Raw genomic sequence first — 21078 nt, 5'->3', positions numbered from 1 at the left:
GCCCTGAAGAGGGCTCTGCACCTGCACCCCTAACTCAGTTACACTGAGTTAGTTCAAGTGCTGCAGACCGCACAACTTCGAGACACGCAGCTGTCTTGCTGATCCATGTTTCTGACCTAGAGCTCAGGTGCTGATCTGCGGAAATCATACCTCCCAACTTGAAGAACAATCTCACAGAGTGAGGAGGGGGGGCTATGAAGGTGGCGGTGCCACGTGTCAATAAATATTTAGAAGGCTCTTTTGAACCACACACTGCCTGTGAGCTCCCTCCCCAAAAAATAAAACTTGCTGATGTCCTGGGATGTTTTAACACCTCTTAACCCTTTAAGTGCTGCCGTCGGCCAACGGTCGTCGCAAGCACTACCTTGCCAGTGCTGCGCACAACCGTTTGCTGATGGGGCCGCACCCGTTATTCGAACGTTCAGCACTGGGCGCTGAACGTTCGACGCTGCTAAGGTGTTATTGGACATGGCAGTGCAAAGCTTGGAAAAAGACCTGGAAAAACACAGTTTACAGTGATTTTCAGCTACTCTTCCCTGGCACTGTGTGATATCGGCTCATCACATGGAGACCGTGTATGGGAGTTGATTTCGTGGGTCACACAGTGGCAGGTACGGGAATCGCCAATGTATTTCATTAGCAGTTAACAACACAATTTATTCACGATTGTCTCCTTTACCTTTGCAAAACTGGATCATTTTAAGAACCAGATATGTTAAAGTCGCAACATAATTTCTAATTTTACTATATTACTCCTATAATCCCTAAATGTATTAATTGCTCTTCTTAGTTTAAACAAATGTTTTAATGAATATACATTGCTTCTTTTAATCTGTATGTTTTTGTGTTGAAAACAAAACTTTAGTAAGTAAACAAGGAACTTTTCTTTGTTATATTTAATATACTAATGCAAAATGTTAATGCGCAGCTGCATGTTGGTCTAGTGCTGATTTATTTCTTTTAACTATACTTTATTTTTGTACAAAATGTTTACGAGCATGTTTTTTATTTATCCAAATGTTTCAATTTACAGGTCATTGCTATTGTCATGGACATGTTTACTGATGTGGATTTATTTAAGGAAGTCATCGAGGCCTCTACAAGAGGGATTTCAGTGTATATTTTGCTTGACGATTCAAAAATGTGTCATTTTCTTAAAATGACAGAGAAACAGGGATTTCAAGTTCAAAGAAACCGGGTAAGGTATTTTTCTGTTTTCAACTGAAAATCACTGTCTGCCTATACTCTAGGCTTTTTCCAATTTGGAAATAATGTTTATCTCATAAAGGGAACCAACAAATTTTGGGGAGATATTTGCAGAGCCATATGGCCTAAAAAATTCAAGTTGCGCGTGTTTAACCCTAGTTCCCTTTACCTTAAAAACATAATTATGTTATCAGCATGTTTCCTTTTGATTTTGATAACAGGGCTTGTTGTAACACATTCTCGTCTAACATATAACTTAGAAGCACCCCGAACCACCAATTACTTCACAGACTTTCTTCCAAGCAATATAGTGATGTAGTTCTGCATCATTTGTGCGACCACTTCTAGCCTAAGTAAAGTGTTGTTGAATGTGTGCTGCTGTGCTTTCCATCTCACCGTTGTGTGTAGGCTTATTATAACAATGCAACAATCAGAAATGGGTAGTTTATTAGTTTGAGTCTTATTATTGAGATCTTCATGGGCCAATATGTAGTTGACTAAATTGTTTTTGGACATTGGTAAAAATGTCTCCAGGTTTCTCACATAAAATTGCATGTTTTCCGTTTAGTAAGAGAAGGGTCCAAATAAGCATTGAATACAGCAATACGATTCCTACTAAAAGTGAGCATAGTTCCAATGCCAAATTTTAAAAATACTTAGCCACATCCCTATGAGGCACACAAGCCATGCCAGTTCACAGTTAACAGCAATCTATTCCCCAACTGGATCTCTGCGCTAGCCGATCGCCTACCAGTTTCAAAGGAATTAACATCCATCTTACTATGTAAATCAGATATGTCTTTCAGAAGCCTAGGATATCCACTTTTATCCTATGAATTTAGATTGTTACAGAACCTCATTGCCTCTTGTTCAGCCCTTAACATTCCAGGGCACTGTGTATTTGCATGATGCCTATACAATTATATATCAAATTAGAAACATAATGTTAGTGTATGTGTAGTATCACCTGGGAGGGTATCCTGGTGCTGAGCAAGTGTGCATAAGGCCTCATCTTTAATTGAAGAACCAGGTCTTCAGCTTCTTGCGGAACCCTAGAGGTGATGAGGAGGCTCTGATATTTATCAATAGGTCGTTTTCGCTTCAAGGGTGATTTAGGAGACGGTCCAACCTTAGGATCTGGTTCTTCATATCCGCAGGAGTCTAGCTGAGAAGAGGTTCCTGGGTGGTTTGTGAAAGGATATGTGACTATTGAGGTATGCTGGCCAGTGTTGTGTAGTGCCTTGAAGGAGTTAGTGATGATTTTCAACTGTGCGTGCTACATAAGGTGTGGCATGAAGGGTGTTCAGCACAGGAGGTTGAGGATGATTTTGTCTGCCATTTTCAGAATGGCTTGCAGCCTTCTGGTGAGTTGTTTGTGGTGCCTGGCAAAGAGGTAGCTTCTGTAGTCCAGCTTCCCAATGATGACAATGTTTGTGAAGGTTTTGCAGGTGCTGCTTGGGAGCCATTTGAAGATTCTTCTCATCATCTTCAGGGTATGGAAGCAGGAGGGTGTGATTGCGTTGACTTGGGTGGTCATGTCGAGTTTGCTATCAATGATGCCCCGAGGTTCTTGGCATGGGTGCTGGGGATGAACGTGGGCCCTAATTTGTTCGGCCACTATGTGAAATTCCACAGCGTTCTTTTGGAAAACCAAAACTTCTGTCTTGTCATTGTTCAGTTTGAGACAGTCTTGGTTTGTAAGTTTGGGCTGGAACCTTAGAAATACCGATAGAGGTTCAGGGCCAGTCACAAGATCACATCAAAGAGCTGAGTGGACTGTTTAGATTATGCAAGGAAGACACTGCGGGCTGGTTGAGGGGCAGCAAAGTAGATGATTAGTCAGGAATGTACAACTTGATTTTGAAGGCGCATATGCTTGATCTTTGTTTTACAGAGCTGTGCCAACACCTGGTTGATAGTAATCTTTTTGATTCAAGGAAGGTTGATAATTAGGCGGACATCTGGGTCAACAAGAGAGTGTCCAATAAAGCATCTAGGGGACTCCCAAAAGGGTGGTCAAGGTTCCCACCAGAAGAAGGAGGAGAAAATAAAAAGGCAGAGTTCTCTAAAGGTCCCCCAAACAACTCACAGGGGAAAGGGTCTGGTTCTCATTCCCAATCTGGCCATCAGAGGAAAAACTACCCTGACAAATGTCAGCAGCCTAAGTTCATTAACTAGTGGGAGTGCTATGAGTATGGGCACTAAAGGGAGATCCCAAGTGTAAAAAGAGCACCAACTCCCATTGGAGGAAAGATTTCAAGGGAGGCTAATGTAGAGCTGGGGGATGAGTTTGTCGCATTAAATAGGATGAGGGGTTTAGTGGGGTAACCCTAGTGGCCCTGGTTGACAGTGAGATGGTTCCTAAGATTCATGTGCCCTCAAATACTACCAAGTATACGCAATGGGTCACGATCGATGTACAAGGTGAGGAGGCTCTGATGGATATAAGAGCCAGTATGACTATGGTAAGGAGTCAGCTGGTTCCCCAGGGCAGTTAATTTCCATTGCATTCCACCAGATTGTGGTGGTTGACAACAGAAATGGTCACTACCCAGTGGCCCTTGTTCAATTTGAGTGGGGGGGTCAGGTCTTCAGAAACTTGCCTGTGGACAGTTTGTTGGGTAATGACCTTGAGCACACTGCCTGGACGTAAGTGGAGCTCAAGCTTCATATGGAGATATTAGGGTTACTTGATTGGATCTGTGCTATGACAAGGTCCATTGCTGCCCAGGATGGGTGTTTGAAAGGGCTGGAGCCTGAAATAATGGCCCATCCAGCTGCTACGAATGGGGAAAGCCGTTGAGAAAAATGGGCCAGCAAGGTATTTTATTTGAATTATCAGTGTCAGCAAGTTAAGGACTCTAGTTAATTAAGAACCCACACTACTACAAGTTAGTGGCTGAATATAGTTTCTCTAATACAAGTCAATAATGTTACCACACTAACAAAATGAATAAATACAATAACCAGGTTTTTTGAGTCAAAAGATTATTATTTTCTTAAAGACAAAGGAATTTAATCAGTGATAAAACAGGGTACAGAAAAATGCTTTTGGGATATAAAAGGAGTGTCTTATATACTCCTATAATACATCAGAAGGTAGGTCTAAACTGCTAACATATAATAACACAATGACTTCAAATCCAAAAGTAAATGAAAATCAATCGTGATTGATGAATAACGAGCAGAATTAGACTCAATAGTCGACGTTTCGGTCTTTTGGAGATTATTTCATAAGACCATCATCAGGACATGGGCTTTGTGCATTATAAGTGGTGACCCTCTGAAAAACTGTAACAAAATACCATAACATTACAACCTGGTTATACTGCATTACATAAATGATACTCATGTCAATTATCAAAGAATGAAAATATAAGGCATTTTTATAACAATTAATCATAAAATGCATGGGACACAAAGATATTAATACAACTTTTTTTAGTCGGTGTGGCGACTAAATATCAATCAAACAGTTCATGGTGAATCACAAGCAATTAAAAATGTTAATTGTGAATGAGTCTCACTTACTCAAAGTTCTGAAACATACACTTCCCAATTGGGTCAGTGATGCTGGTTGAGGTGAATCAGTGGACGACAAAACTCTGTCAACTATTGGGACAGGAGCTTCGAGGTAGAAAATGCTGTAAAACAAGGGTAGCTGGTTCACGATATTGCAACGTGACGATCTATTTTGATACAGTGAACCATATTTGTGGTGAAGATTACCTTGAAACTTAATTTCAATGAAGCAGCAGAAGAAAATACCATCAGGTTTTAATGTGTTTATTACTTCAAAGGCAGCTGGTGGGAAGTCACGATCTATAAATGGGAAAGGATAGGTCTTATTAACGTTTGTGACTTTCAATCAATAGTTGATGAAAAAACAGAGTTATATTCATTGTAGGATTAAGTGCTGCTGATAAATATCAGTAGAGAACACAGCTTCATTGTGTCAAGAACAGCTAATTATAAACCGGGCAATTGCTGGAAATACGGGGGTCATGTACAGCTTATGCCAAACAGGTTACGTGTGAATGACCCTGAAGATTATGCCTATTAGTGCCAGACAATTTCTACGGTCAAAGCCTCAATGTGGAGCGATATATGTACAACAAAAGTTAAAATTCTACGAAGACAGCTACAAGGCTACAGGCTTTAGCATTTATGGAGTGGAGAGGAACAGGAGGCAGCTCCGCCCTAAAGATTTATATGGCGATTAAGACATTTAAGGGGACGGTCGGAGAACGTCTCAAAATGCCTGATGAATTAGTTCGAGCGCTACTTGTAGCATTGGTTTAAAAGCAACAAAGTATTAAACCTTGTCAGTATAGTGCACTAACTTGCAAGGGATGTATAATTAAAGACCGTGCGAAGTGCCCCTGTAGCTTGGGCAGATGAAGCCAACACTTACTTGTGAGGTCGGAAACACGAAGCAACACCGTTGTCAACGTCGGCAGCGACAGCTAATTTGGTAAACACAGTTGATAGCTTCTGGGGAAGGGTACTGCTATTTAAATTGATTTACGCGGTCTCGGGACATACATTATCGCGAGACTACGGCCTGCAGCAACAGGCGACTGACTTTTTGTTGAATACAAGCTTGGCGGCCATATTTAAACATGCGAAAGCAATCGTTTGGTAACTAGTTTTAGATCCTTTTGACATAGTCCTTTGGCCTGAGAATTTTGCAGCGAGCTATAATTGAACGAAAATCACAATTAGTTGTGTGAAAATCAACCAAGTTTCTACGAATCACCAGGTGATTGTAATTATCTTTCAACCATATACAGCGTAAGGCTCTAGTGAGAGCCTGTCATTTTATTATTGTAAAAAACATTTGAAGCCTAGTCCTTTTGGTGAATTGACTAGAGGAAGGCTATTTGGTACTATGTTAGTTAACTAGTACAGTAAAGACATATGATCATGGTAATTATTCATGTTATACAATAGATCTTGAGACAACATGAAGCAGTAAACAATTAATGCATATAAAATTAAACATGAAAAAATTCTGATGGGTTCTGTCGCAATTTAGGTGCGCGCACAATCTCTATGCTTAGGGAACAGAATACTTTAAGGAGAAAAACATAAAACTACAGCTTGGTTTAAAGCAACTTGGTTAAAACAGAGCCTATGTATTCACTTATATATAACAGCTTATTTATAATCCTTATGACTGGAGTACATACATTCTAGAAGTTATTTAACTAGACAGCCTATCACTTGTGCTCATAGTGAAAGGGAATGTATGATTCGAACTAGGAATTAAAAGCTACAAGGTGAGATCTATGGAAAGAGGGCAGACTGTTGCAAGTAGCATCAATTCAGACACGCAAGGGTGTGCCACTCAGTGGAGGAATTCATTCCGTTTTTTATGCTGTCTGCAATTTCAATCCATCGGTTCTCTTTCAGGGTCAAGATTCTGTCAACGCTTTTTTGTCTGATCATTGGTTTGACCAACTCGATGACCCACCAGGTCATTTCTTTTTCAGAGTGTTTGAGTTGTAGATAATGTTCCACAATTGGAGCATTTTCGACTTTGAGCACACTGCCTGGACGTAAGTGGAGCTCAAGCTTCATATGGAGATATTAGGGTTACTTGATTGGATCTGTGCTATGACAAGGTCCATCGCTGCCCAGGATGGGAGTTTGAAAGGGCTGGAGCCTGAAATAATGGCCCATCCAGCTGCTACGAATGGGGAAAGGCATGAGGCATGGGAAATCAGCTCCTGATTGTATGCCTGTTGAGATGGATGGGGCAACTGAGGTGGCCACCTGGAGCCAACTGAACAGGGCATTGCACCTCTTACTGACCTGCCTGTCATTGCTAGATGGCATGTAGTAGGAATGTATGTAAATGTAAATGTATAGGCATTTATATAGCGCACTACTTACCCGTAGGGTCCCAAGGCGCTTCGACCGCTGCAAAACCCTTCCTGGCTTCCCTGAGAGATGGTCCCTTAATGGGTATCTCCAGGGTGAGACCAGGCATCCCCGGCGGTCTGGTGGGGCCGTTAGTGAGGATGAGGCAAGCTAATGCCCAGAGTTGCCGAGTGTGATCGCTGATCAGAGTGGGCACCGAGGCGAGAGAATTATCGAGTCCGCTGACCCTGGTCCAGAAACCTGCCGCGCCGGGAATCGAACCCTGGTCCCGGGCCGTCCTCTGCTCTCGGGTCTGCCGCCTCTAACCAGTGAGCCACACTACCTCACCAGGAAGACCCACCAAGGAGGAGTTCTGTAGGGCACAGAGAGTGCTCAACCCTTGAGGGCGTAGGACAACAGGCTGAAGCCCGTGAAGCAGGTAATGCCTCTGGTACTCACCACGTTTTTGGGAGGACAGCCTCCTTTACAGTGAGTCTAAGGTTTCTGTTCATGGAACAACAATGGCCTTGGTGGTCCCCGAATGCCACAAAGCTTTCCTACTGGAGCTGGCTCACAAAATTCCCCTGGCAAGACAACTGGGTTAAGACAAGACCTATGCAAGGCTTGTCCCACACTTTTATTAGCCCTGGATCAAGACTAATTCAAGAACATTCCATAGGACTTGTGAGACCTGCCTGCTAGTGGGAAGACATGGCAGAGGCGTATCTGCCCCTCGACCCACTTCCTAATGTTGGCACATCCTTTGAGAGGATGGGCATCAACATTCGATCATGCCACCATGTATGCAGAGGCAATCAGTCTGAGAACCATGACAGCACATGCAGTGGAAAAGTCTCTAATTAGGTTATCCCAAGGAAGTTGTGTCTGACAGGGGAAAAAAACGTAATTTCTGCATACATTCAGTCAATGTGGAAGGAGTGTTCCTACACTGGATCTACAGGTCTTCTACTAATTACCATCCACAAACCAATGGGCTTGATAAAATATTCAACGAGACCTTGAAGGGCATAATTAGAGACCTACATGAGGCCTTCACGTAATAGTGGGCTATCCTCATACTATTCTTGTTTTTTGCCTACCAGGAGGTACCACAGAAGGGAGTGGGCTTCTGCCCCTTTAAGCTTCTGTTTAGGCACCATGTTAGAGGACGTCTGAGCTTGGTGAAGGAAGGGTGGGAGCAGGCTCCCAGGAAAACTCTCCTGGGCATCATGAGCTATAAGATGGCTTTTAGGAGCCAATGCCTATGTTATGGAAGCAAGCTTTGAGTAACTTAAAAGCTAGTCAGGCTGTCATGAAAGAGTGGTATTACAAGAAATCTACCTCTGTGGATTTGCTGTCTGGTCGAAAAAGGTGGGTGATGGAGCCTGTGGAGCACAGGACCCTCCAGGACTGGTGGACTAGGTTCTATGATGTGATTGAGAAAAAGGGTGAGACCACCGACCTTGTGGATCTCAACACCCCTACCTAATCCCACTGGGTGCAGCATGTCAATCATCTCAAACCCCACTTGAGAAGTCTGAGGTCACCATGCTTCTGGTGACAGATGGCGAGGAGGAAGTGGAAAGTGAACCTCTCCCTGCCCTCTGAGACTGAAAGGAGAAAGATGAGTCTGTTGAGGAAGCAATTCTTTTCCACCACTCTAACTCCTGAACCACAGAGAGACTGTCACCAAGTGTTGGTACAGTACTCCTCTATGTTCTCCCTTATCCCTGGGGGTACCCCCTGTGTACCCATGATATGGACATAGGTGACAACCTCTCCCTATGAACAAGTCTTGCAGGTTGTCAGATAAGGTGAGATCCAGCATTTAGGAAGAGTTTTCTAAAATGCTGGAGGTGGGGTTGATAGAACCCTCCAGTAGCCCCTGGTCAGTCCTGTGGTCAGGTACCAAAAGCTGTCCCAGTGGACACCGCACCTGAACTGAGGTTCTGTGTGGACTATAGAGGGCTTAACTCAGTGACAAAACAGATGCTCACTCTAAACCCCAGGCTCATGAGCTGATCAACAGGTTACGGTTTGCCCAGGACTTAAGTGTACTTGGGACACCTGGTGGGCAGGGGGAAGGTGAAACCTCTTCAGGACAAAAGAGAAACCATCATGGCCTGGCTGCCTCCAAATCCCAGAATGAGGTCAGAGCCTTCTTGGGCATCACTGGGTACTATAGGATATTTGTCAAGGGCCATGGCCCCATTATTGCCCCGTGACAGCTGACTTCCAAGAAGCAGCCCAGAAATGTGATTTGGACCGAGGCATGCCATACTGCATTTGTCTCTCTTAAGCAAGTCACATACCCAGCTCCTGTGCCCAGGGTCTCTGATTTCTCCAAGGAGTTGATTGTTCAGACAGATGACCCAGAGCATGGCATTGGGGCAGTGGTATGTCTCAACTTAATGCGGAGGGTCTAGACAAACCTGTAGCCTTCATCCCCAGGATGTTACTCCTCCCCCAGGGAACTGTGGTGGAGTGCTATAGGATGGGAAGCTTTTGCTGTCGTTTGGGCACTGCATAAGCTGAGGCCATATTTGGTTGGCACTCACTTCCTGATTCAGACTGACTACAGAACCCTCAGGTGACTCATGGAAATGAGGGGTGAGAATCCAAAACTGTTGAGGTGGTCCACTTCCCTACAGAGGATGGACTTTAGGGTGGAACATAGAACAGGGGTAGACCACTCCAATGCTGATGGTCTATCCAGGTATTTCCACCTTAGTGAAGGGAACTCCCTAGAGACTGGGTAGACCTTTCCACTTCCAGCTGGTGGGAGATGTGTTACACCTGTTGCCCTTAGGGTGGTCTTCCCCCAAACCTTTTGCTTTGTGCCTTCATATTTTGTTAACCTTTGGACTCTAAGCATTTTCCCACTGCAGACCAGTGCTAAAGTGCATGTGCTTCTTCCTCAAACGTGTGTAAATGGTGTATACATGATTGGCTTATTTAATTTACCTGTACGTCCCTTGTAAAGTGATATACCGTACACCCTGGACCTGTAAGTTAAATGCTGTAAGTAAGATTTGCAGCACTGACTGTGTCACCAACAAATGCAGCCTTTCAAATCTGTCTCAGGCCTGGCATTGCAGTGCTGTGTGTGCACTTTACTACCACTTTAACTTGGGATATTAAAAACTACTTCCCAATCCTTAAACTCCTTTTTTCTTAGACTTAAGCCACCTTTAAGGTAGGACTTGGGTAGCTATGGGCAGAGTGCTGTCTAAGTAAAAAGTTGGACACATAATTTTATGTTTTGCATGTCCTGGTACTGGCCTACAGCTAAATTCATTTTTCACTACAGTGAGGCCTACGTCTCTCACAGGTTAACATTAGGAATTCCTTAATACACTTTTAAGCTGTAATTCCTGATTAGAGAGAAGTAGCTAGTTCATTTTAAATATATTTGGAATGGTAATGACAAATACTCCTTACTGGTGCAGCTGGATTTAACATTACTGTTTTAGAAATGCCAAAAGTTGACATTTCTCTGCACTCACTGCTCTCTGTGCCTTGAAGCCTGTCCCCAATACACATCTGGGGTGGGTGACAGCTGCACTTTGTGCATGTGCATTCCCTCTATACAGCCACAAAAACAGGAAGTCTAAGTGTGTCTGAGTACCCAATGACATAGATCTGCATTCTGGTGGCCCTGCATGGGTAGGATGGAAGGGAGGGGTCAACACTTCACTGAATAGGTGGTGTCCTATCGCCCACACAAAGGGCTGATTTACCTCCCATAGACAGCATGGCAGAGAAATGTACTTTTGGGTATAAGTACTGGGTCTCTGGCCCCTAAAATGAGACACTACTGGACTTGTAACTTAAGCTCTGCCAGAAAGCTCTTGTACTGCTTAAAGGACTCAGCTGGAGTGCTGACCTAAAAGGCCTGCTTTTCTGTTTCCTGTCCTGCTGCCTGCTCCACTCTGATTTTGCTGAAGGAGAGCTGGACTCTACTTTCTATTCAAGTTTACTCCAAGAGGCTTGCCTTCTGTTGCTTGAGACTCAGTGAAATCAAACTCTCTACTTCAGCTCCGGTGCCAGGTGCACTGCAAGTGGACCCAGATACTTGCAACACAGACATCAACGCAGCTTCTGTCTGCATGTAGCATAACCAGCTAGTGAATTTGGCACTTCACTCTCTGAACCAATTCAGCATCTCAAGAGTCCAATGCAGCGGAACTGTGCATCGCTGATGCAGCAGCTCAGAAAAGGTACTTTGTTCACCGGGCCTGTATGGGTCCTGTAGCTTGCGGGCACTTTATCGCGGTTTGCCCGAATTTTGACTTTGCCTCCATCCGGCCCATCCTCAATTAACCAGTTAAGCGTTATTTGCTTCTAAGAGCTAGTGTTGACTTATTCTATACAATGATTTTTTGTCGTTGTGGTCTTGTTTTGTTTAGAATCTAACAATCAATTTGTCTACACCTGTGTGGATTCTTTATGCGTTCTATTGATTCTGTTACTGTGTGTGGGTGTTGTACACATATTTGACACGTTGCCCCTTTAGAAAAGCCTGCCTGCTCTGTGCCAAGCTACAACAGGGTGAGCACAGGCTATCTTTTCGTGTGAACTTAGCTTACCCTGACAAGAGTGGTGGTTCCTGCCTGGCCAGGGTGCATACCTCAGCCAACCAAGAATCCCAGTTCTGACAAGTACTCACCCAGTATTGACCACCACATGATTCAAATATAGCCCCTCTCGATCATCACAATACAGACACTGCTTACAGGGGCATCATTCACCCCCTACTTTAGCAGCAGAGTGGAATAATTGGAAAGAAAAGAGTAATGGATGAGAAGAAAGAAGGCAGGTAAGATGGAAGGATGGAAAGAAGGATGGCAGGATAATGGATGCAAAAGGCCAGAAAAAGACAAAAAAACTCGAAGAGAAACAATGATGGATTAAACTGATAAAAGATGGAGAGAAGGAAGGATGGACAGATGGAAAAGGCTGAATAAAGGTTTAATGGATAAATAGATGGATGGAGAAAAGTACAGAACGAATAAAAAGAGAGGAGAGCAAGATAGATAAGAGACAGATGGAGAGAAGCAATGAAAATTCTGAATGTAAGATTCCCGCATGAGAAATAATCTCCTGATGACTCCTGGATTCAGTTACCTGAATTCTTTGTTCAGAGTTTTTTGGGACATGGTTCAGCGAGGGGGGATTTTATTTTTCTGCTTATAAAAGAAGAGAAGGACCAGCTGTTCTCTTCTAGCATCCCTTGTATCTTTGTATCTTCTGGCTGACATATCAATAAAAAGGAGGCCAAAAAGAAGGTAACGAGTGGAAAATGAAAATGAACGAATATTCACTTTGAGGCATCAGAGCAAAGCTAATGCAGACTCCCACTAAATTGCCAGTTTAACAACGCTTAAACCTTTTCTTTTCAAGACGAGTCTCACCGTCTGTGTAGATTGAATAAAAGTATGTTCTTTCAAAACGCTTTGTACCAAGCAGGAATATGTAGAAAAATATAACTTCTAGTGCTCAAACTTCAAGACATTTTGAAGTTGGTTTGCATTTGATGTCAATCGTGCTCATTTCTGAATGTGAGAACAAAGTAATTCTATCAAGATACACCTACTGATTTAGACTACTGGGCCACGTTTAGTGGGCTGTATTGCTTTAAATGATTTATTTCATTTTTTGAAACAGGTGTGTATGATTGAGCTGCATTTCACAACTTTATGTTTTCCTACTTTATAATGCCTTATGTAACAAAATCCAATAAAGTGTTTTGGGATTGCCTTAAGAAGGTTAACAGGCTATGCATCGGTCGTTTTAGTGAACACATACACTGCGTGCATCTGAACAGAATTATTGCATGTTCTAACATATCTAGACATATAGCCTCACTATTTCCTAAGCACTTAAAAATGTTTTCAGATGTACTTGTAATGGCGAGGAAGCGTTTGCTTTTCTTGTAAATCACACATTGGACCGTGTTAAATGTTGTAAGGAAAACAACACTTTAATACGGAAAATCTTTAATTTGCAAAGATGACGGTGGGACTGCCACCGACAGCCCATGGGTGGTGGTCCCATCGCCATCGCAATCATCTTTTCTACCTGCCACATTTGGATGGTGGTCGGAAAGGCTTACCGCTACGGATCCGACTGTCCGTCGGAGGCGGAATAATGCGTACAATGGTGGGGGTGCCTCCCAGGCACAGACATAGGCATTACGATTTTCAGCCTGCCATGAAAAGGGAGACAGTAAAGGGACTTTGGAGTCCCGTAGCAGGCCCCTCCTTACTCCCTGGGCCTCAGTTTGGGCTTTTGTGCCTGCCACTTAGCGCAGGGATATGTTTCAGGCACCTGCCACAATACATAAAAAAGACATTGAGACCACCAGTGGCAGTCGCATCCTTATTCAAACTGCTGGACCACCAACTTGTAGTCGGGTCATCCTCCATTTTAATAGGGCCCTAAATCACAAAGGCTTACATCCGAATTGGATATGATGATTCTGCAGCCGCGGCCCATGGAGGGAGTTTGGTGGGGCAGGGAGGTGGTGTGGGGGAGGGGCAGGGTGGGGGGTGGTTAACAACGGAATATGGATAATTGCAGGTAAGTAAACAATGTAATAAATAAAATTGATTTCGGAGCGCACTCTGCATCGCAAAATGCAGCGCGCTACGAAATTCGTTTAATTTATTAAATTGTTTACTTACCTGCAATTATCCATATTCCAGGTTTTAGCAGTTCACACCCTGCCCCTCCCCCGCACCGCCTCCCTTCCCCACCAAACTCCCTCCACGGGACTTGGCTGTGATTCTGTCGTGACGCATCAACTACTTTGGCAATATGAAACTGGAGTCCTGACATGATCTCTTTTTACAGATTTACAAAACACTGAGAAAGGGCTGTGAATCCTTCATTTTTCCTGTTTTACAAAAGTGAACTCATAATTTCAAAGTCCATGTCCCTCTCATGAGGGATAATTAAGGAGAATGAAATACCTTACCGTGATACATCTGAGCACAATTAATGCATGTTGCCATCCACAGACACAGATATCTGTTTAGCTTCACTTAGAGCTAATCTTTTTAATAACCGCGTCTACCTTCGTTCAAGGAGCAATATGTACTTTCTTTGGAAGTGTTTTATTCCACGAGGAATCGCGAAAAAAATCATTATATTCTCCTTCCATACCTGGTGTCGAAAATTTGAGCAAAGATTGTTTTCCTATGATGTACTTAGTTTAATCTAAAGGTGACAATATTGTGATCCTTCAAAACACACCAGCTGCTTTGAACTAGTTAGGGTTTGAACATTTTATCTTACTAAACAATTTATGAAAACGACAGGCGCAGCTGTAGTTCTTTCAAATTAGTTATTTATGAAACAGAATTGTAAGTAAATTGCATGATCAGTAATTATTTTAACCATGCCTTCTGACTCATCTGTAGAACTTGTGGAACAAAATATCTGTCCTTGTACTGTGAACATATTTGAGTTGTCTCAAACCTGGTAGGATTCTAATCTTTCAAATGTAGTACTTTTTTAAATCAAATACCTTCTACAGTTTCCTTGTTAAAATATGACTGCGGGATCCTTTTGATTAATTAACATAAATTCATCTAACGTAGTGAAGATCCAAACGTGTTTGCTTGTTTTATTACAATTTTCTAGGGAAAGCAACACCAAGTAGGCTTCTTTCATCTTATGTCTTTAATGAGATTGAGCTCCAGGTGCCTATTCATTTTCATTCTTCGAGAAAGAATGTTTTAAGTTGTTCTCACATTTCCAAGGCATTCCTCTTCAAGTGTGCATGCTAGGGGAGGTTGATCTATTTAAGAAACAAAGACTACTTTTCCGCGGTGATGGTCAACAGCTGTTCCTTTACTAGAGATGTTCCAAAATAAAACAAGCTTAGGCCTTTTATCTCACAGACTTCATGGCGTCGGTAATTATGCCGTGCATATGAATGTTAGTGATGTCTCAAGACTCATTCTTGAAGTGTTAGCAATGCCTTCTGTTTAAGTTCAACGATAACTTAACTTTAGACCTTCTGCTATTCAAAATAAACTTTAGAGTGGTGTAAATGATTATCTAAGTCGTCAGGTTACTTTGAATCTTCCAGATATACTTAAACTGTGTATTTACACATTTTATGTTTATTTAGTGTTTTAAAAAGAAGTATTTTTAATGGATTATTGCTGCCTAACAAAGCTCAATTGCAATTCAGAATTACAGTTGCCACATTTAGATGGAGACTGAAAATGATCTAACTAAGGTTGAAACAAAACAGCGTCATAAGTCTGTCTGGGATGCTGCAACAGAGCAGACTGTTTCAGGGAGCAAATACTTGCTCTCTTCCTTTCAATAAACTTTGGCGATTCTCAGGCTACCTCATGGTATCCGCTGTATGTCCTCAGTAGCCCCCATAACCTCTCACATTTATGAGTTCCCTTTACACACATATTTTTAAGGCATCATGCACCATTCTGTGTTCTTTTTCATATTTGTGTGTGAGGGAGAAACTCGCTTCCCACAGTCCATCTGAACACCAACAAATCCTAGTAGGAAAATACTTCCAGATATAGGATTTCTTCAATTAAAAGACCCAATATAAATACTTTTGCATTTAGGTCAATGGGGTCACCTGTGATGTGCACATTTTGGCAGCAGCTTCCGCCGTGATACTAGGACCTTTAAGTCTTTAACACTGATTCTTTGACTTTTAGGTCCAGATTTACTATTCTTCATGCAACCAAGACCTGCTGAAAAATTGCAGTGCTGCATTGCATGATGAACACAAAAATTGTGCGTAGTCATATGTCACTGGTACCATTAGCGTCACTAACACTAAAATGGCTGTTCCATGACACTCACCATTGCACAATTACATAAACATAAAGGCAAACTGTTAAACCTGCCAGCCCTAGGTTGGTGTTCCCCCAAACGTTTTGCCTTCATCCTCTTATCTTTCTGGCCTTAGGACTCTGCACGTTACAACTGCTAACCAGTACTAAAGTGCCCATGCTTACTCCTTAAAATATGGTAACATTGGTGTAACATTGGCTTATCTCCAACTTACATATTTATTGTACTTGTAAGTCCATTCTAAAGTGGTACTACATGTGAATAGGGCCTGTAAATTAAATGCTACTATTGAGCTTGCAGCACTGATTGTACCGCCCACTTAAGTAGCCCTTGAATCTTGCCTCATTCATGTCCTGGTAGAGTAACAAAACACTTACATATGTTTTTACCTACTTCGGCACCTACCTCTCCCTTAGACTAACATTGGGGTTACCATATTACATGTTTGATGTCTTTGGAATTGTAATGAAAAATCCTCTTATTGTAGAGTTTGGTTTTAAATTGCAATTTTGAAAATGCTACTTTTAGAAAGTTGCAAAAAAGGGGAAATGGCAGGGATAGCTCCTCCGCTATGGCGGAGGAGCGTCACCCCACTGCTTTTAAGCAGTGCACTGTAAAGTAAAGTAAAAACATAAAATGATAACTTTGAGTTGTTATTATTTTATTTTCCTGTTGCTTTTTAGGCAGGTGGGTTGGCTGGACTGCTCTTCTCTCAGAGCAGGGAATGGGGAGGAGTGGTTTGCTCACTTCCAAGTGCGCAATAACTGTCTGGTCCACCCTCTTGGGTAGCCCAAACCAGTCATGTGCTCTTTCCCCGTTTTCCATGTAGGCTGCACTCCATCCCGCGTGGACACCAAGTAGAGGCTCCCATTCCCTAGCTGAGCGTTGAAACAGGACATTCAAAACCAATCACAAAGCTGCATTGCAAACATGTAAGATTTGTGCTTTAATGTATATCAGGTGATGTAATGCTTACCCACTTGTTTTTGCCACCACATCACGTCATTATGTCTGACTTTGGGACAAATTATGTTTTTGGATCATTCCACTCCATACATGTCACATCTGTTTTAGTTTTGCACCAGGGTCGACATTAACTGCAAAATAGCTTTTGCACGTAAAGTTGACCATAGCTGCTGTTTGCGTCATTTTCCAAAGCTTTCTGTTTTGCAAAGCTCCAGCACAAAGTATTGTCCACAGGTATACTGTGGCAAGTTTCACTTAAAATATTCTTGCATGGGCCTTGTTTTCCCTATTGATATATTTTTGAGCTACATGTTCAGTACCATGTTTTCAATTAACATTATGTATCTATTTTATGCTTTTCCGTCTTTTCCTTTAACATAGGGCTTGCTATTGACAATCCTTCTCAATGAACTTCTGGCCTATCTTTGTCTAACTTTTGTATCTGCTTTGAGTGATCTTACAGGGGGCAAAGTTAACATCAAACAACAGCTGCAGTCTGGAGGAACCCATGATCTGTCAGTTTGAAAATAATAAAATCATACTGCTGTATGTTCAGATCATGCATCTGTGACTCTTAACATTACTAGGAGCTGGTTGTATAATTGCAATGTTTGGTGGGTGCCAGTAACAGCTCGAGCCCCCAGTGACTCATTTGCCACTTGGCTACTGTGAGGATTTTGGAAATGAAGATTTGACAAAAGTACAGCCTCCGCATTGGCAGAAGCTCTTTAGCCAAAGTGATCCTCATCTAGATGACAGAGATCTTTAAATTGGGGAGGGGGGGTGGTGTTAGGCTTATTCTGGAATGACAAAGGGGGAAGCCTTAGCCAGACCGAAGGGCTGTTGGATGCCTGCTCAATTTTGAATATCATACTGATATTGTTATCAATTAATCTCATTCAATCTCTGAAATTCCGCCTCTGCTGCGCATTCATTAGCTACTCTGGATATTGTCCTGAATTGTTGCGATAGTCATGGAGTGTCCCCTTGTCTTGATCTTTCCTTGATCACAAAAATGCCTACAATTAGTGCATGACTGTTGGACCTGGCCCTTTTAGCAGAGTCTCCGCCAGATTTTTGCATTGTGTTGCCGTTAGGACTCTCTGTCCTTCTTCCCTGCTAACCAGTGATAATGGACTTGCACTATCTCCCTAAAACACGGTACAACTGCCATCTGCCTAATTGGTACATTTAATTTACCTGTAAGTCCCTAAGAGGCGCTACTACATGTACGCAGGGCCTGAATATTAAATTATTCTAGTGTGTCTGCCTCACTCAATGTGCCCTCCCTCTAAAGTATGCTTTTAAAACATTTCTCATGCCTTCCACTTCAGCAAGTATTGCCATTTTAACCTGCCCCTTTGGTGAAGGAAATTCAACTTTTGCAAGACCTAAACTTTCCCTTTTAGCAATATAAGTCACACCTTAGGTAGGCCCTACAGGCCCATAGGACACAGTGCATTGTTTTAAAAAAGTAGAACATGTGTTACATGTCCTGGCCATGAATAACTCTTAAAGTTGTCTTTCTCTGTTGTAAGGCCTATCTCTCCCATTGACTAACACTGGGTTACCCTATTAAAATTAAAGTGATAACTCTAGATTGGTAGAAGATAGAGATATGCTGTTTACATTCAAATTAATTGTGATTTAAAAGCCTGTTTAATGGTAAAGTTGTATTTTAAGTCACAATTCTGAAAATGCCACTTTTAGAAAGTGATCAACAACCAAGAAAGAATGCCAATGCTGCTAATAATTTCCAAGTAAATTAAGAAAAGATGTGCGGAAAAGCCATCATTGCACCTTTAAGCTCATTTGTAGCTTTTTTTTATTTTAATTTTTCATCATTCTCAATTTTTTCTTCAAAAGAGTATATCAAAATAATTATTCAAAATGACCACAAATATTATACAATAAATCAAGAAAAACAAATAAAGCAATTTATCCAAACAATCACACCATTATCACCCTTTCATTCATTCAGCTTGCATCCTTCCATGTTCATCACAAATATTCACAATACATTCACATGCACAAAGACCAAAACATAATGCTGAAACCAATCTTTTTGTACTAAAAAATAGTAAAATTATTACAAATTATCCTTTTAGTAGTCAAAATTGTTTTTAGAGAAAATCATGGTTATATACACATTATTTACAACAAGCAATATGTTTGGTACTCCACTGGTCTAGGCGTTTCAAACCCCAATGATTAAGGGGTTCTCATCAGGATCAAAAATTCACTGAAAAACAAGCAGAGACACCAATCAAAAAAATGACCTTGCTTACCCATTAAGCACCCCTAAAACCAGCAGTTGCAACAGCCTTGGCTTACCTTCTAATGAGTATATCAACGATTTCAGGTTAAAGGAAAACTTAGGTATGGTAACTGAAGGGCCACACGGAAAACAGAGAAAGAAAGAGAGAAAGGAAAATCAATGTCCCGTCTTTTAATTAACTATACTCAGTCGTAAAATTTATAATGTGAACGAAGACTTACTTCGTAATGGTAAAGTTGTTTAGCGTAAATACATCATATACTGTAGGTGCCTTAAAACTCGTGAGCAGCCGTTCGGTGTATTGAACCTTTGGAGAGGAAGAATGGAATCTTTTGTAGCTCTATAGCCATCAATTCCAAACGACGTTCTGATGCCACTATTTTTGTTGAAGCAGGAGTTTCTTACCTTGCTCTTTGCGATTCATCAAGTGACGGCACTTTCCACTCTGAGTTGTCTGCAAGGTCGGGACCAATTCCAAACAATTCCTTAGATGTCTGCAAGGAGAGAGAGCGTTTTTTTTACCACGGGAGAACCTTTTTCCAACAGTCATGAAACTACCGGACGTGCGGGCCGCCATTAATCCTCTCACCTTAATCGCGCTGACAGCTGCTTCCAGGTGTTGCAGAGGTGTTGGCCAATGGATGTTCCAAGATGCTGGTCAGCTTGTTCATTGGTTTTTGAAGACCTCCGAGCACGATCGGTGCAAAGCATGATGGGAGTTTGGTTTCCCTCCCGATAGAGGAATAATTACCGGAGAAAGTGGATGTTTTATCTTGAAAAAACATTGTGCCTGCATTATTTTCCCAGGCTCTCCACATCACTGGAGTCAAGCTATCTAGGCTGAAGAAGGCTGATAGCCAGAAACCGGTCCTGGGATGCTTGATTCCGGTCTGGGAAAGACATGGCTTGGTAGTTTGGGCTGGACTGTTCCCATGAGGCACAGGGTCAAGGCTGATTTGCATATAGCCATTGTCTGACCTAGGGTGGTGTGGAGTGGGAAAAACGATGGATTTAGGCCCAGATCTTTGTACTGGGGTGAATGTAAGACATTGTTCTGCATTCTGTCCATCAACTGTGTTTTTTGCAATTTTCACCCCGAGTGGGCTGGGTATGCTCAGACGTGAGTCCCAGGCTCTCCACATCACTGGAGTCAAGCTATCCAGGCTGAAGAAGGCTGATAGCCAGAAACCGGTCCTTGGATGCTTGATTCCGGTCTGGGAAAGACATGGCTTGGTAGTTCGGGCTGGACTGTTCCAGCCCCTCCATTATTGCGAGCTGTTGGCCCCGGTCTCTTGGTGACCCACCATCCCCCAAGAAGGAGATCAAGTCCTTGGGAGTATGGTTGGAAGAAGACCTGTCCTTCAGGACTCATGCCAGGAAGACCGCAGGGGTTTGCTTTGGCTTACTGAGATCAGCCCGAAAGGTGCTACCTCTGCTCCCTGATCCAGCAAGGAAGCTGTTGATACGTGGCCTAATTCTATCGAGGCTTGATTATGGGAATGCGCTATTTCTCGGTGCTCCCGAAGCGACCTTCAAAACCCTCCAACAGGTGCAAAACGCAGCTGCGAGAGTCCTTATGGATGTTCCCAGAAGGCAGTCTGCTGCTCCGGCCCTCAAAGCGCTTCACTGGCTCCCCGTGAAGGAGCGGGTGAAATTTAAAGCGCTATGTACAGCCCACAAAATTTTACATGACAAAAGCCCCCCTATCCTTGCTAACATGGCCCGTCCTTACAAACCCCCACGTCTGCTGCGCTCGGACCAAAAACACCTTTTGCAGTTAGTGAGAGTAAGAAGAGCTCGTTCTGGGGGCAGGCGTTTCTCTGTGCAAGTGGCCTCTCTTTGGAACTCTCTGCCCCTTAAGATTCGCTCAGAGCCCAAGATCCTACCATTCAGGAAACTTCTTAAGACCCATTTGTTTCCAT

The 21078-nt window shown here is 42.5% G+C and overlaps 1 protein-coding gene across 1 annotated transcript in view; it reads left to right on the top strand.

Moving 5' to 3' along the window:
• The first annotated feature begins 1035 nt into the window (after positions 1-1035).
• Positions 1036-21078, top strand: part of SACK1B (scaffolding CK1 anchoring protein B) — a 166560-nt gene continuing 146517 nt past the window's right edge. The window contains exon 1 of the mRNA XM_086926441.1: positions 1036-1198. Coding sequence (XP_086782567.1) covers positions 1049-1198 — 150 coding nt within the window. The 5' untranslated portion in view covers positions 1036-1048. The remainder of the gene's footprint in view (positions 1199-21078) is intronic.

This window comes from Lissotriton vulgaris, chromosome 6, assembly GCF_964263255.1.
Source record: "Lissotriton vulgaris chromosome 6, aLisVul1.2, whole genome shotgun sequence".
In the NCBI taxonomy this organism is placed as follows: domain Eukaryota; kingdom Metazoa; phylum Chordata; class Amphibia; order Caudata; family Salamandridae; genus Lissotriton; species Lissotriton vulgaris.
The sequence above is the reverse complement of the archived record's forward strand: the minus strand, read 5'-3'. Positions and strand labels throughout refer to the sequence as shown.